General features: G+C 42.4%; 2 protein-coding genes across 6 annotated transcripts in view; one reads left to right on the top strand and one right to left on the bottom strand.

Moving 5' to 3' along the window:
• Positions 1 to 457: 457 nt before the first annotated feature.
• LOC148893151 (uncharacterized) lies at positions 458 to 6320 on the bottom strand. Of its 4 annotated transcripts, none has more exons than XM_089004185.1 (14): positions 5917 to 6320; positions 5024 to 5098; positions 4778 to 4941; positions 4487 to 4586; positions 4241 to 4357; positions 3674 to 4041; positions 3419 to 3546; positions 3146 to 3354; positions 2817 to 2949; positions 2585 to 2753; positions 2361 to 2465; positions 1190 to 1240; positions 888 to 1098; positions 458 to 780 (listed from the first exon to the last, which is right to left on the bottom strand). In XM_089004185.1, exons 1-14 carry the CDS (start codon positions 5999 to 6001, stop codon positions 770 to 772), a joined length of 1926 nt encoding a protein of 641 aa, XP_088860311.1. In that variant the 5' UTR covers positions 6002 to 6320; the 3' UTR covers positions 458 to 769. The 4 variants fall into 4 exon arrangements, with proteins under 4 accessions (XP_088860311.1, XP_088860310.1, XP_088860312.1 ...); XM_089004184.1 differs by having other exon boundaries at positions 3146 to 3357; positions 5917 to 6319; XM_089004186.1 differs by having other exon boundaries at positions 3146 to 3357; positions 3674 to 4017; positions 5917 to 6319.
• A 2111-nt stretch (positions 6321 to 8431) lies between these two features.
• The window catches only part of LOC148893147 (otoferlin-like), a 28445-nt gene continuing 20426 nt past the window's right edge, over positions 8432 to 16450 (top strand). The window contains exons 1-17 of one of the 2 annotated variants that reach the window (XM_089003959.1): positions 8432 to 8534; positions 9766 to 9825; positions 10109 to 10235; positions 10824 to 10878; positions 11013 to 11144; positions 11260 to 11322; positions 11405 to 11489; positions 11771 to 11930; positions 11997 to 12183; positions 12256 to 12442; positions 13389 to 13612; positions 13700 to 13808; positions 14656 to 14836; positions 15529 to 15649; positions 15744 to 15844; positions 15940 to 16030; positions 16152 to 16268. In XM_089003959.1, the coding sequence (XP_088860085.1) occupies positions 9780 to 9825; positions 10109 to 10235; positions 10824 to 10878; positions 11013 to 11144; positions 11260 to 11322; positions 11405 to 11489; positions 11771 to 11930; positions 11997 to 12183; positions 12256 to 12442; positions 13389 to 13612; positions 13700 to 13808; positions 14656 to 14836; positions 15529 to 15649; positions 15744 to 15844; positions 15940 to 16030; positions 16152 to 16268 (1986 nt within the window). In that variant the 5' untranslated portion in view covers positions 8432 to 8534; positions 9766 to 9779. The remainder of the gene's footprint in view (positions 8535 to 9765; positions 9826 to 10108; positions 10236 to 10823; positions 10879 to 11012; positions 11145 to 11259; positions 11323 to 11404; positions 11490 to 11770; positions 11931 to 11996; positions 12184 to 12255; positions 12443 to 13388; positions 13613 to 13699; positions 13809 to 14655; positions 14837 to 15528; positions 15650 to 15743; positions 15845 to 15939; positions 16031 to 16151; positions 16269 to 16450) is intronic. The other variant, XM_089003960.1, reaches the window with a different exon arrangement.

Below are 16450 nucleotides of genomic sequence, written 5' to 3'. Positions count from 1 at the left end.
ATGTCCGCTAGCGTGATCCAAACTTGTAATTTTGAAACGTTACGTTGCTGTCGAACAGGTATTAATTCTCAAAAGTCGCACGAGTATTTGTTTAAATGTGTATCGTGTTCTGTTTGTAACTGTTTTGACCATTTTGAAACATTTCATATTTTGTTTTAAGCGGTTTTACGATATAAATTTGAATGTGACTATCGTTTTTTCGCTGGAATAATCATCCCAGTTTCGATTATTTTATTGGTGTCAAAGTTGAAGGATGGCAAAGCAGTGTCGATATTCATATGATATACAATATAGGCAGGCATCTCATTTGGTAAAAATAACAATACAGTATTTACAGTCAACAAATAGGTAGTCAGCCTTAAACAAATAGCTTGTGTGCATTTTAGGTACAACTTTACTAATAAGTAACAAAAACAACGTCGATAAATGTTGATTTGTTTCGTACGCGTTCACGTAATAAGAATAAAATATCATTTTATTGCATATATTCTGATTATTACGACGCAAATAATGTATTTTTGTCTAAAAAAGACATTATCCAACAGTCCTTGGGAACTACTTTACGGTTTTGTAGCAGCTTATGAGTGATAAATGTGTGTTTGTTCACACTACAGAAAGGATAAAGTGTTATTACTATGAACAGAAAGTACTTTTACAGAAACAAGTCCCAACAATTTGTGTGGTGTGATTATAAATACATTAGTTGTCCAAGTAATAGTGGTTGTCGCAGTCGTCAAAGTATGGTGGAAAATTCCGTGCTTGTAAGACTTCAAATGACTTCTGAGGAGAGACAAAAACACAACCAGCAATGAATGAGAGAACCACGTCCACACCAGCATAAGGCTATTCCGGACATTTTGTGTTTGCATCTCCTCGCGTTATCTCACCTGCTCGTTGATGTGTCTGGATATCTTCTAGACCCTTCAGAGCCCGGAGAGACCTTCGTTCTTTGAAGGCCACCACAGGCACAATGTCTTCATTGGTTTCCTTGTCATCCGTGACCACCTCCGAGGGACTGGGACCTGCCGGCGACTGGACGGCGTCTTGCACAGGAAGCTCATTGTTCTCCTTTGGTAAGATGCTCACCGTCACTGATTTCTGCGGGCGCGAGCAAAAGTAACCAGGCGGTTCCAAAACAAGGAGCTGCAATGTGCGTGCGGGTCACAAGACTCTGTTGGGGCGGCCTCACCGTGTCAGGAGAAACTGTTCTTCTGGTTCTCCGCATGATCTCCTCCAGTCGCTGCAGGGGCCAAAGAGCTTTGAATGTCAAATGATTTACATTTGGAATAGCATTCGAGCTCTAGGTCGAAACAGAAGGCTGGTATGGTCAATAGGCTCAGACGCTAAAGATTCTTTTGCAACGGGTTCAGGTACCGCAAAAGTGGTGAGTTCCAACGACTACCACAACTGCTAATTTGACTACGAATAAAAAACAAGATGTCTTCTCGTGTCTTTTCAAGATACACTCAAACCTCAGTTTTCGAACGTCTTGGTTGTCAACCAATTCGGTTTTCCACCCAAAATGTCCGTTTTTTTATGCCTTGGTTTACAACAGAAAATCAGCTCCGGACACTGAGCGCACCCGAATGTATCGGTTTTCGAACACTTTTCTGAAACGAATTATGGTCAAAAACCCAAGTTTGACTGGACAGTGATGCCTCGGCTTGCGAACTTTATTGGTTCCCAGAAAGTGTGTGTAAGGCGATAAGTTTTTCTGCCAAACATTTATTTCACATTAGAAACCATTAAAAATGAGAATAATCCGTTTCCAGGTCCCCATAAAACATAATTTTATCCTAAATGAGCCTTCAAACTACACAAAATATGCCTTACTTTATGTATAATAAATGTGCTATTGTATTGTAATGAAAGAAATAAACTGTACTATATAATAAAGTCGTTTTATTGACCTTTGTGATGGTCGATGTAGTTGCCTCTTGATGATATCCGAGTGAAGTTGCTGTGTTTTCTCGATGATAATACCCCCACTCACAATGTCCCCTGCTAGCTGCTTTTTGTTAATCCAAATCATCCTTTTTTTCAACCTCTTCTATTTCTTGAGACTGTTCCTTGAACAACACAGAAACACCCTTAGCCACACGGAGCAATGGTCGACTTAGCATACTGGTACTGGGACGCTAAGTCACACAAACGCACACCTTGTCCGTGTTTTTCGATGATCTTCTTCTGCTTGACCGTAATTTTCCTTTGTGTCCTCTTCGGCTTAACACTAGCCTGTTCGTGAGCTAAAGCGTTGGTAAGCCAAGGTATCACTGTACTTAGTCGTCTTCCTACATGGTAAATTGATGACAAAAAAATGTCCAAAGGTGTAAATAATTCTTGAAAAAAAAAGAAGTCACCTTTTTCCTAACTTGCCGTTCGGCTTCCTCTTTTTGAGCCAGCAGCTCACGTTCCTTCTGCACCTGGGCCGCTTTTTCCCGCTCTTTGGCTTGTTCCTCCTCCCTCTGAAACCGTCGCGGTGCGGGCGGGATTGGGTCACAGATGCACACGTTAAAAGGAAATCTCAAGTACCCTTCGAGCGTCAAGCAAATCTGAAAATGTGGACCACGCGTATGCCGCCCACCTGCTTGTGCAGAAGAGCCGCTTCGCGCATGGCCTGAGCTCTTTCCTCCTCAGCCCGCCTGTGCTCCTCTTCTTCGCGTCTTTGCTTTTCCGCAATCAGACGCTCGGTCTCGGCCCGCTGCCGGGCTCGCTCCTCGACTCTGCGACGCTGCAGTTCCTCCAAACCGCGCCTGGAGATTTTGGGTCTCATAAATCTCATCATTCTGGGATGTGGTTCCATGATCCGGGCATACCTGTCAGCTTCAGACGCTGTCAAGTCCTCCTGCTCCTCCAGATCCTTGAACAGGGTTGCTTCTCGCGAGGCGTCTTCTGGGTCGGTCATACCATTCAACGGTCTAGGCGGAGCAGGAACCATCGTGGAGGGACCTGATCAAGGAAAAACATGCTGTTTGTCATCATCGCAGCTCATTCAACCCTAGTCCTGGTCCCAAAGACCTAATGAACTTCAACCTTCACCCCACTCGATGAAAACTCTTGGATTTATTTGCAAGGATCAAGAAGGAATGCTATTTCAGTCGTCATCGGATCTCATTCAAGAACCAAGTCCCTTGTCGGTACTCACTGCCACCTCCAGCTGTTCTGCTCTCAACTTCCGGCTCAGGCCTCAGAATCTCGGGCAAATCTTCCATGTTGTCTTTGGTGGAGGCCCTGCCGGGCCGTGAGTTGCCTGGGGACAGGGCAGAGTTGCAAATTGGAACGTCCTCCTCGGGAACCGACTCGAGGTCCAGTTGAAGAGGGATGGAGTGCCGCCGGCCTGATGTCCTTTGAGCCCTTCTGAGGGAGATGGAAAGTTGTTTCACGTTGTGCTCACGTGACGAGAGTTGCGTTCACTTACCGTTCCGGAGAGGGCGTTGATGCTGTTCTGCTCGTTTTAGTTGCCACGTTACAGTTTGGAAGCGGCCGAGTAGGTGGACCCATGTTTGGAGTCTTCTTGTTAGAAGTGTGTGGTGTTCCAGCTTTGGGCTAAACCCCAAAAAGAACATCAAATGTAAAACGACGCACACTACTAAGAATGGGTCAATATACTTTACCGAATCCCATGAAATCTTGTGACACTAAACATCTCTTCTTGTAGTTTTCAAAATATCACCTGGACACGACTGGTGCTTCTTCTCTGAATGTGGCTGGGACTCAGATGTGGCGGCAGCGGCCTCTGGGTCTGGGGTCTCAGGTTCTGAGTTCTCTGGATCGGAGGTCTCTGGATCTGGGGTTTCTGCTTCTGCAATGTCTGGACTTGTGGTTTCTGCAGTTTCTGGTCTTGTGGTCTCTGGTTCTGGGGCTTCTGAATCTGAGGCCTTTGATTTGGGAGATTCTGAATTTGAGGTTTCTGGTTACGGGTTCTCTGGTTTTGGGGTCTCTGGATGTGGGGTCTGTGATCCTGGATCTTCTGCTGGGTGGCGCTTGGGGTGCTACTGGTCGTGAAGTAAAACGAAACTGCACGGCGACAAATATGAAGAACTGAGCCGGGATTCATTGCCATTACGGTGGAGAACGTGCAGGGATTGTTAAAAGGAAAAACAGTAGATAGAATGTGAAGGTGTGTGAAGAGAGTAGAAGAAGAAAAGCATTAGTCATCAAGGAACGCAGAAGAAGTTAGTTTACTTCTTTGTGCAATGCACCATTCCCATGATGCATTGCATCCAGCTGGGGTCAGTACCTGCTTCTCCCGATTGACCAACAGCACTCTTGCTCCGTGCCAGATAAGAGCTTGTGGGAGTTAGCAGGCGACTCACCAGGTTCTTCTCCCATGTGCTGAGCACTATGTGACGTGGAGCTAACGTGCGGATGGAGTACCGCGGCGTTTAAGATCAGAGGCGCCAGGAAAAGTTGAAGCCACATCAGAAGAGAAAGTTTCGAAACACAACAACGCACACAGAGACACGACATCGGATTCCCGTGTTACCGTTTTTAGCGGACTTCCTGACGCTCGTGTTTTGGCAGAAGTTTTGTTGGGCTCTTTGGCTCTTTTCCTGGGTTCGGCGTACGGCAGATTCATTTCGCTCCTTGCATTTGGAAAAAGATGGTCACCTACTTATAGTATGAACTGGATATATAGTATGCACAGGTGTCAAACTCAAGACATGGACAGACTGGACTTGCTTGGGATTCACGAGGACCGTCTTCCGAAGTGAGTTACAAAATGTTGGTCCGAGTTAATTTAGGCCTTTCTCAAGGTCGCTTTTGCAGAACTCACTTTCTCCTCCTTGAGACGCTGCTGTCGCTTCTCCTCCACGGCAGCGCGTCTCCTGTCCTCCTTGAGTTTTTGCTCCCGAAGCTTCTTCTGGCGTTCCTGGAGCTGCTGCTCATAGCGTAGCTTGGCTCGCTGCTCCCTCTCGTACCTGCTGTGCACCCGTGAGGCTTGATACGGGGACCACAAACATCAAAATGGACTCACTGACTTTTTCATCCGAGGGGTGATTGGAAGGAACCCGCCACCTACCAAGTAACCTCTGTTGCTCCTCTCTCCGTTCCCGAGCAGCTTTAAGCCTCTCGTCCACATTGGTCCCGCTCGCCACTACCATAGGAGACACAATGGCAGCATTTTGTGGGGGAAAGATGTCGTGGTTGCTTCAAAACTGACCATCGGATCAGGGGTCTGAGCCTAAATCACAAACTAGGAATAATCCAAAAACAGGGTGCTAATCCACAGTCACTGGACTCACTGGACCCATGAACAGGGGACTAATCCCAACTCTAAATCAGGAGACTAAGTCTTACTCGAACCCAATCTAATGCAGACGACTACCCTGAACACAAAAAACTTCAACAAACCTGAACTGTAAAATGTTCCTTGCCTATCATTAACAGGAACCAAACCCAAACGCTCATGATTTTCAGTCTCAGTCTAGAAACCTAAAGACCCATCATTCCTGTTTTTTCCTCAACCCTAAATCCAGCGTCTCAACAGACACCCCAAACCCAGGTACATCTGTGTAGGCTCTCAGGTACAATGTCTAGTACTCAACCCAAGTACTAACCTAACACTCGTCAGTGGCCTAAACCTGACCCGAAATCAGGGCAGTGACTGTGAACCAGGGGACTCTATATCCACAATTAAATCTTCCCCAAAGATCTCAGACAGGAAAACAGTGGCTGACATTTGAAAGTATCACCGAGTCACACGACCGCCTGGCTTGAGCTAGCCTGCCACCCCTCTAGTGTCGGTTACTGCGTTGATGTCATCGCGCGACTCTGCATAAAAGCCTCCGGGGGGATCACTTCATATCGGACGTGGTCATATGCCACTTGAAGCCCTGTTTTGAATATTTTAAAAAAACTGAATGACATCAAATGCGCAGTCCGACATGGTCGTGCGAGCTAGCTCGGACTCACCTTCTCGCGCGGTCCTCCTCACGGGACCTTGCCACGCAGGAGTGATGCTGCTCTGCACTGGCATGCTGGTTATGGAGCCTGGCATACCGACGCTGGCCCGAGCCCCACAGTCCTCTTGGCCCTCCTCCTCCTTCTCTCCAACCCTCCCACCCGCCGTCCCTCCTATTCGACTAAGCCCGGGGCTGCGATGCCGCCCCGCTGCATCAGCTGCTCGGCCATCAGCGAACCAAACAGAGCTCTCCTTCTTCCACGCGCGAGCTAACCTGCCGTTAGCGCGGCTATAAAAAGGCTTTCTTCCTCCCCGGTGTGCTGCTCTGATTTACTTTCACTCAGCGAGGACGCAAAAAGTGATGGTGGCCAAGGGATACAAAAAAGGGCAGTGTCACTTTAATAACCGATGAAGGCGGAAGCGCGTTTCCCCTCTCGTCGACATCGTCATGGGTCGTTACCATGGCAACCTGGATTTGGTCAGCTGCTCAGCTGATGAGGGAGAAAGATGCGCCGTTGTTTGGTTTTGATTTTCGCCCGTGATTCTGGCAGTAGTATTTGAAACGCATGTTGTTTTTTTGAAGTCATTTCAAAAAAATGATTTCACATTTTGTAGTTTTCATGTTTCGTTTGTTGAGTGATATCATTTGACCTTGAAGCTATTATTTATTGACAATTTCTTTTTTGGATTTGCATACTTTACCTACATAATTTCAATGAAGGCATAAAGATCTATGACGGCCATTTTTTGTTGACCTAAGCAAGATGGCACCGCGACAATATTTTTCAGGCATTCACTTGATTGGTTAAGAAGCCACATGACAATTTGTGCAGTGCTAAAACATGACTTGGGAGGGTCAACTTTGGGACCCAAATTTCATACATAAAAGAAAATGCATCTGTAATGTTTATTTTTTTAACTCTTTCACTCTTTTAACTCATTCACTGCCATTCCCAAATTTATTCGGGAATTAAAAATATGACGTAGATCGCCATTCCCGAATTAATTTGGGTTTTGTTTTTTGTTTTCATGCTTGGGTGCCGATGAAGCGCTGGCCATGGCCTCTGGCAATGTTTTTTTTTCTTTTCCACATGGGGCAGCATTTGCCTTTTTCCATGTTAGCGCTTTGTTCCGGATTCAGCTGTTGTTAAAACGCTATGTATTGTATTGTATTGTATTTTTTTTTTACAGCCGCCCTCATTTCAATCTCATATAACTCCAGACTCATATAATTTAGGAATTAACTATTTTTCACGTGTCGTAACTTGCCCCCTCGGCTTCTACTTCACGAGTGACGGTAGCGAAGGCCTTTGTTGACAGCCTCCTTCGCCGTCGTGCGCCGTTTACCAAAGTAATTAACAGGGCAATCCCTCAACAGGCGGACGCTAAGCTTGAAGCTTGGCTAGCTCGTGGCGTTTATGCCGACGGAAATAACAACTCTGTAAGATGAGATGTTCAATGTTTAGAAGCTGTTGATCAATGCTCCATTTTTTTACATTTTTTTATTTTTTTTGCCAGTATGAGAAAAATGAGAAATAGTGTTTTTGGCCGTCGGTGACTGAGTGACTGACTGCGAATGTAACGTGTGAATGAATAATTGACTGATGTTTCATCGGACACCAGCAACTTAAGACTCAACGTGTATGTGTAATTGATGAGCTGACAACCTCAAGAACCAATTTTTAGCATGATTTATGTTTTCTTACACTTTGACTTGTAATATTTTCTTAGAACTTGTTTAGTATATCATTATTTTTTTTTACATTTTGATCTAATATTTTTCAATTTTTTAGACATTATTTATTTTACCCTTTTACCTACATTCTCTGCCTATTTTTAGAAGGTATTTATTTTATTATGATTTTTTATACTTTGATCTGTATTTATGCCAATTTTTAGAAATTATTTATTTTATCATGAATTATTTTTTCACACTGATGTGTATTTTATGCCAATGTTTAGAAATTATTTATTATTCCATAATTTATTTTTTTACACTTTGATCTGTATTCTGTGGCAATCTTTGCAAATTATTTATTTTATCATGATTTATTTTTCTTACACTTTGATGTGTATTTTATACCAATTTTTTTAAGTTGTTTGTCATTATTTTATTTTTCTTACACTTTGATCTGTATTTTGCGCCAATTTTTAGAAATTCATTATTTTATCATCTTTTTTTTTTACAAATGAGCACAGACCTGTACGTACAGTACATGTATGTACATGTTTAATAAATATTTGACTGACTTAAACAGATGGATTCATTGTGTTGACAGCATTTGCCATTACAATTCTTGTCATATTCCTATTTCCTCATTAACCTCTTGTTGATTTTATTTTCATTGATTATTTTTCTTTTTTGTGCGCGCCTGCGCTTGATTGGTCGCCAAGCTTCCAAGCATCGGGTTCGGCACTCATTCACTATTCATGGCGCGCGTATCACATCTCTCCGAGTGCACTCGTCAAGCTCATTCGTATTGCTGATTGCTTTGTGTCAAAAACCCCCAAAATGTTCATTTAGGTTTGATTTATTGATTTGTTTGTTTATTTTTTTAGTTGATTTCAAGAGAAGACTAAAATCTTGGAACGGGATCTACGTGTTGACTAAGCATCACCGCATTGACTGGTAGGTATCATCCATACATTTGACTTTTGACTCCGAACACATGTAGCAGGATGGCTGATCCGTTTCATTTCATTCTTATTGATTAATATTCAATCAGTGAAACGGTCTGCAAAGTGCGTATGAATTTATCGTGACCATAAAGAGTTTGTGTCAGTGTTTTGCTTTTTTTCTATCACAATACATGTGAAATGTATCCTGTGGAATGATCACTTTAGCTCATTTGAATAATTAAACGGCCTTTTCATGGCCAAAGCGGGGCGAGGCAAGTCAATCATGCCATTCTTCGAGAACATGTTTCCAAACAAAGACTTTGAGTTTACGGCCAACTTTTGGGTGTGCAAAATTGCTATTTATTATATTGCTGCTTGGTAAGCGGTTTTGTATCATAACTTCGTCTTCCAAACATGAATTTCCCATAGGAAACCATTAAAAATGAGAATAATCAGTTTCCAAGTTCCCATAAAACATCATTTTCGACTAAATAAGCCTTAAAACTACACAAAATATACCATATTTTAGGTATAATATCTGTGCTATGGTATTGTAATTAAAGAAATAAACTGTACTGTAAAATCAATTTGTTTTATTGACCTTTGTGATGGTCGTTGATGTAGTTGCCTCTTGATGATATTGGAGTGAAGTTGCCGTGCTTTCTTGGCGATAATACCCTCACTCATACTGTCCCCTGCTAGCTGATCATCGAAAAACACGAAAAAAAAACCCTCAAAAACAAGACTTCCTGAATATTCAGCGCGAGTCTTAAACGGTAAAATATAGCGACATGCGGTGGAATTCATTTGAAGTCATTTGACAAATTATGGACGCAACTTGTCCGCAGGCGTCGGTTGTTCTTTAAGACCCATCAAACTGTAAATTCAAGTGAACTGAGCTAGCTCATTCCAACACCCTCCGAACCGCCTTATTTGCATATAAATTCACCTCACCGCAAACTTCAAGCGTTTTGATTGCTTTTCACAACTGGAAATTTCTACCAAAACAAACATCAACGGCGAAAATCATGGCGTCTGTACGTACTGTATTTCAATCGAGCACATCACATTGTCCGCTAGCTTAATGCGAACGCAATATGACAAACGCCATCGACAGGCTAACGAATAGCAATACGATACATGCCAAGAGGCAACATGGTGAAAATCGTCAGTCTGTCTGTCTGTTTGCTTGTGTCACTTTGAGAATGACTTTTGTAAAAGATGGCCATTTGTGTCCCAAGAGCAGTCTTGGATAATGAAGCGCGCAAAGCATCGAGGACACAAGCAGGACAAGAATGGAGGTATGGAACAAAGACAATTAAAAAGACATACGTAAAGGCTTAGCCCGTACTCTACACACATAGCTATACAGCATAGCTAGCTAGCGAGCTGAAATGAGAGACAGACGGACATAGAGAGTAAAAAACTTGAGAAATCTGACCGACAACCATGAGGTGGGTTAAGAACTAACAGCTCCCACTCCATTTGGAAATGTTCACGTGATTTGAGACATGTCTTTCTTTTTAAATCATAGCAATACTTTTGTAGACGAACGAACGACTCCATGTCGTGGCTTTTGCTTAGATGAGCCGGCCATCCTGGAGACGGAGAACCTGGACCGCCAGGCCGCATTCATGGGAAGACGTTTGGACCCGGATGCTATCTCGCTAGCTTCCGTCACCGCCGTCACCACCAACGTGTCCAACAAGAGGTCCCGTTTCTTCACCTTTCACCTTCCGAGTTCATACTGACCATTTTTTTGTCCAAACTATGTTTTTATTTGCATGTTTCAGCTTAGTTATTTATCTGTGTATTTATTTATTTTATGATTAATTTTTGGGCCTTTTATATTTATTTATTTATTTGTTTATTTATGTGTCTGTTTATTTATGAATTCATATACTTAGTTATTTGTTTATTATTATTTTTTCTTTACTTTTGTTTATATGTATATTTATTTATTTATCCTCTATCTGTTCATTTATTTATTGATTGGTTGAATGATCGATTGATTGGTGGATGGATGATTGATTGATGGATTGATTGATTGATTGATTGGTTGGTTGGTTGATTGATTGATTGATTGATTGATTGATTGATTGATCGATCGATCGATTGATTGATTGATTGATTGATTGATTGATTGATTGATTGATTGATTGATTGATTGATTGATTGATTGATTGATTGATTGATTGATTGATTGATTGATTGATTGATTGATTGATTGATTGATTGATTGATTGATTGATTGATTGATTGATTGATTGATTGATTGACAAAGCTGGATGCTATGCAGGTCCAAACCTGACATTAAGATGGAGCCCAGTTCAGGACGCCCTGTGGATTATCAAGTAAGAATAACTTTTGGACAATATTGTGTACAAATATCTCCTTCGACTACAGCTGAAATTATCATATATATTTTTTATAATAATTTACAGATGAGTTGCGTGTTTTGTTTTGTTTTTTTTGCGTTTGGTTGCAGGTGAGCGTGACCGTGATCGAGGCCCGCCAGCTGGTGGGTCTCAACATGGACCCCATGGTGTGCGTGGAGATCGGGGAAGAGAAGAAGTACACATCCATGAAGGAGTCCACCAACTGTCCCTATTACAACGAGGCAAGTTCCGTCATAGGATTAAAAAATGTTTTTGCATATATGTTTACAATAAACGAGTACGCAAATGTCATAATCACAAAATGAATATGCTGACATTTTGATTGTCATTTTACAGTATTTTGTCTTTGACTTCCACGTCCCTCCGGATGTCATGTTTGATAAGATTCTGAAGTTGTCTGTAAGTACACGAAAACATAAATTCATTAATTAATGATCAATTAAAAAAGAATCACGATTTTTCTCTTGATGATTTCCAACAGGTGATCCATTCCAAAAACCTCCTTCGAAGCGGAACGCTGATAGGGACTTTTAAAATGGACGTCGGCACCATCTACTCGCAAGCAGGTTATTGAATCCTTCGAGGACGGCCATTTTTTTTCTTGACCTGACCAAGATGGCGGTGCAGCAATATTTTTAACGCATTCACTTGATTGGTGAAGAAGCCGCATAACAATTAGTTCAGTGCTAAAACATGACTTGGGGCGTTCCACAAGGGTCAAATTTGGGACCCAAATTGTTTATTTCATACATAAAAGAGATACCTGGCACCGGAGTGGACACGTGTCTGGCAGTGAATGAGTTAATTAGACATTCTCTATTTTCACCTTGTTCTTTCTCCATTGTAGACCATCAATTTAACCACAAATGGGCTCTGCTGTCCGATCCGGACGACATCACGGCCGGGTGCAAAGGTTACGTCAAGTGCGACGTGGCCGTGGTGGCCAAGGGGGACACCATCAAGACCCCGCACAAAGCCGGCGACTCGGACGAGGACGACATTGACGGGTAAAATTGGCCAAATCAAGCAGGTTCCACGTCCTTTCTGGTTTTTTTCCTTCTTCTTGTGGACAGGAATCTGCTGATCCCAGAGGGGGTCCCTGCGGAACGCCAGTGGGCCCGCTACTTTGTGAAAGTATACAAAGCCGAGGGACTGCCCAGGATGAACACCAGCATCATGGCTAACGTCAAGAAGGCTTTTATCGGGGAGAATAAAGACCTGGTGGACCCTTACGTGCAAGTTCAGTTTGCCGGGCAGAAGGTACCAAGTGAACTTCTGTAGAACGCAAAGAAAATACCGTTAGCTAGCTCACCTTCATTTTTGCAAACGCAGGGCAAGACGTCGGTTCAGAAGAGCTGCTACGAGCCCATCTGGAACGAGCAGATCGTCTTCACCGAGATGTTCCCGCCGCTGTGCAAACGCATGAAGATCCAAATCCGAGACTCGGACAAGGTGAACGACGTGGCCATGGGGACGCACTTCCTGGATTTGAGGAAGATCTCCAACGACGGCGAGAAAGGTGATGATTCGCTAATATTAACTCATTTACTGGATTCATACCATTGATTGTCATGGGACATGTTTCTGTTTTCCACCCAAAAAGTGTGTGTAAGGCGAAAAGTGTGTATTCCAAACTGTAATTTCCCATAGGAAACCATTAAAATGGGAATAATCCGTTCCCAGGTCACCATAAAACATCATTTTCTACTAAATAAGCCTTAAAACTACACAAAATATACCTTATTTTATGTATAGTAAATGTGCTATAATATTGTAATTAGAAAAGTCCGTTAGCTAAAGCGTTTGTAAGCCGAGGTATCACTGTATTTCAATTTACAGTGTCAATCACCCCCTCTTTAACTCATTTGCTGCCATTCACAAATTTATTCGGGAATTGAAAAGCATGCCGTGTAGCGCCATTCTGAATTTGTTCAGGTTTTGTTTTTTTCTTGCGGGGTGGCGATAAAGCGCTGGTCAGACCTCTGGCAATGTTTTTTTTTTTCCTTCCTCAAGGGGGAAGCATTTGCCTTTTGTCCATGTTAGCGCTTGGTTACAACTTTGCTTGGTTAAAGCTGTAACCAAGCGCTGTATAAACCAATATGTATTGTATTGTATTGTATTGTATTTTTACATCCGCCCCCATTTCAAGCTCAGATAACTCCAGAACCATATCACTTAGGAATTAACTCTTTTTTTTCTGTGGTTCCTTGAATTTGAGTGAAAAGTACATTTTATTTATTGTATTCTATTTGTGATAGAATGTTATTGATAGTACCTCTGCTTGTCTGTGACTGTAACGTGTCCTTGAGAGCTTTGAAAGGCGCTTACAAATGAAATGTATGATGATGATTATGATGAAAAACCCTGCCACTGGAGTGGATCCATTGTTGCAGGTCTGGCAGTGAATGAGTTCAAAGATTCCTATGAAGCCATGAAAGAGGAACTTCTTTTGATGGTCCTTCCAGGGTTCCTCCCCACGCTGGGCCCCGCCTGGGTCAACATGTACGGTTCCACGCGCGCCTACTCGCTGATGGACGAGTACCAGGAACTGAACGAGGGTCTCGGAGAGGGCGTGTCCTTTCGGGCGCGCCTGCTCATCAGCCTGTCGGTGGAGATCCTGGACCCTTCGTCGCCCGACACCTCCAGCTCCACCGAGGTGCAGCTGGAAGGCATCCCCAACATCTCGGAGGTGCGCCGTCTGACCTTGACCTACAACCACCATTTTTTTATTTCGTGATTACATTTGTTTTTATTGATATTTTTTTTTTTTTGCCAGAATGCCACGGGGAAGATTGAAGAATTCTTCCTCTTTGGATCTTTCCTGGAGGCCACCATGATCGACAGGAAGATTGGCGACAAGCCCATCAACTTTGAGGTCACCATAGGTACTGCATCCCATCATTTTATTTATTTATTTATTTATTTATTATAATAATACATTTCATTTACAAGCGCCTTTCAAAACTCTCAAGGTCACTTTACAGTCACAGGATTGTTTTTTCTGCGGGTGAGCGTTCACGCAAACCGGAAGTAACTCAAATAGATAGAAAGCTAGCTAGCTAGCTAGCTAATAGATAGCCAGCTAACTAGCTAGACTATCTAATTGTTTCTTTCTTTATGTATTTATTTATTTAGTTAGTTAGTGAGTTAGTTATTGAGTTTTATTTATTTTTCTGTTCATTTATTTATTTTGTAGTTATTATTTATTTATTATTTTTGTCTGTTTATTTGTGTGTATTTATTTGTGTTTGTTTATTTGTTTTACCTCGCTGTCTATTTATGTATATATTTTCTATTTATTTATGTATGTATCCATATATTTTTCCATAAATGTCCATATATTTGTCTATTTATTTATTTGTTTCTCTGTTTATTTATTTATTTATTTATTTATTTATTTATTTATTTATTTATTGTCTGCTTATTTATGTGTGTTTGTTTGTTTGTTTGTTTGTTTAGCAATTTAATTCATCCCACCCCCTTTTTGATGGTCGCTTTAATCAAAGTGAAAAATAAAAAATAACATAAAAATAAACAAGCACTTCATGATAAAAAGTTGTTGAATAGATTCAATGCTGCGTTTGAATAAAAAAAAAAAGAATTATTCATATGAAATCATAAAAATGGTAAAATACAACAATTTCCTGAAAAAAAATTCAGAACAAGTGAATCCAATAAAAATGTGTAGTTGTTCAAACTGTGTGACACCAGACAACTTGACCCCCCCCTCAGGTTACTACGGCGACGAGCTAGACGGCGCCAACCAGCCCAAATTGCGAGGCAAGAAAAAGGCCGATGGCGAAGAGGAGACGGAACTCATCCGCGACTCCAGCGAGGACGACGACGTGGACGACGACGGCGACCTGCCGTCCGTGGCGACCACTCCGCCAATGAAACCTGTCATCACCGACCGGTGATGACACCGCCTCTTCAAAGCCTCATCTTGTCTTGACACCCTAATCTTCATTTAAAAACGCAACTCATTCACTGCCATTCCCCAATTTATCCGGGAATTGAAAACATGACATGGAGCGCCATTCCCGAATTAGTTTGGTTTTGTTTTTTCTTGCTTGGGTGCCGATAAAGCACTGGCAATGGCATCTGACCATGTTTTTCCCCTTCCACAAGGGGGCGGCATTTGTCTTTTGTCCATGTTAGCGCAATTGTATTTTGGACAGCCGCCCTCATTTCAAGCTCATGTAACTCCAGACCCATATCATTTAGGAATGAACTCTTATTTTCTGATGAAAGAAGAGAGTCTAAGATTTCTAACACTGAATTGAATATTTACGTCGTCCTAAAACTCAATATTTTGCGAGTCGTCAATCAATATGTGTGTATTGTATTTTGGACATCTGCCCCCATTTCAAGCTCATAGAACTCCCGACCCATATAATTTAGTTATTAACTGATGAATTAAGGTTCCGAAGGCTGTCTTGAATGTGGATGTGGTCCGAGAACCCAAGTATTCTGTGGGTCCCGCAATTGGCGTGATCATGCCAAAAACCCCGGCATTGGAGCAGACACACCGTGTGGCAGTGAATGAGTTAAAAGCGCCTGCTCTTTGTACCAAAGCCTCCTTTGCACCTTTCTGCCGCCCCCCAGCAACTACTTCCACTTGCCGTATTTTGAGCGCAAGCCGTGCGTTTCCCTGAAGAGTTGGTGGCAGGACCAGAGGCGGCGCCTGTACAACGCCAACATCATGGACAACATCGCCCACAAACTGGCAAGCGCCGCCGTTTTGCCACAATTGGGCGACCGATCCAAAAGAGACGCTTGGCCTTTATTTTAATGTTTATTTTATTTTTTCCTTTTCATAGGAGGAAGGTCTGAATGACGTGCAGGAGATCATCAAGACGGAAAAGGCCTTTCCCGAGCGGAGGCTGAGGGGCGTTTTGGAAGATCTCAGCCAGAGATGCAGGTGGGACACGCAAGCAAAATGCTCCCGTTAGTTTTTTCAAATATATGACAATAATATGAAATGTGTAAGTTGATGGCAGACTTTTGCGCATTCAGTCAGTTTCTGGTGCTGGCCAATACGGACCAGAACCTGTCGGGCAAAACCAAACTGGACAAGGAGCGTCTGAAACTGTGCCTGGCTGAAGCGGTACCGGATTTCAATGGAATTTCATTGTCATTTGTCACGAAATGAAACTGCACTTCCCATGGATTGGGAATCTTTTGTTGTTTTGTTTGTTTGTTTGTTTGTTTGTTTGTTTGGGTGTCAGGAGGCCGTGGGGCAGCAGGCCAAAGCCATGCGCTCTCAGGTGAAGAGGAGCACGGTGCGAGACAAGCTCAAGCTGACGCAACACTTCCTACAAAAGCTCCGATTCCTGGCCGACGAAGTAAGACGCACCACACTCGCCCATCCAAAAACACTTACATTTAGTTATTGATTTAGTAAATGTATGGATGGATGGATGGATTATTTATTTACTTATTTATTTATTTGTGTGCATATTTTTTTGTTGTTTGTTTATCAATGTATTCTTTAATTTATTTATCATGTATTTATTCAATTAATTAT

This window comes from Hippocampus bargibanti, linkage group LG09, assembly GCF_051943395.1.
Source record: "Hippocampus bargibanti isolate YZ-2025 linkage group LG09, ASM5194339v1, whole genome shotgun sequence".
Classification (NCBI taxonomy): domain Eukaryota; kingdom Metazoa; phylum Chordata; class Actinopteri; order Syngnathiformes; family Syngnathidae; genus Hippocampus; species Hippocampus bargibanti.
The sequence above is the reverse complement of the archived record's forward strand: the minus strand, read 5'-3'. Positions and strand labels throughout refer to the sequence as shown.

Coding starts and splice junctions, on each gene's coding strand:
- LOC148893151 (XM_089004184.1), bottom strand. CDS start 6,001: ATGCCAGGCTCCATAACCAGCATGCCAGTGCAGAGCAGCATCACTCCT. Junction 3,358..3,418: donor TCAACGCCCTCTCCGGAACG/GTAAGTGAACGC, acceptor CATCTCCCTCAG/AAGGGCTCAAAGGACATCAG. Junction 2,466..2,584: donor CGGCTCTTCTGCACAAGCAG/GTGGGCGGCATA, acceptor CGACGGTTTCAG/AGGGAGGAGGAACAAGCCAA.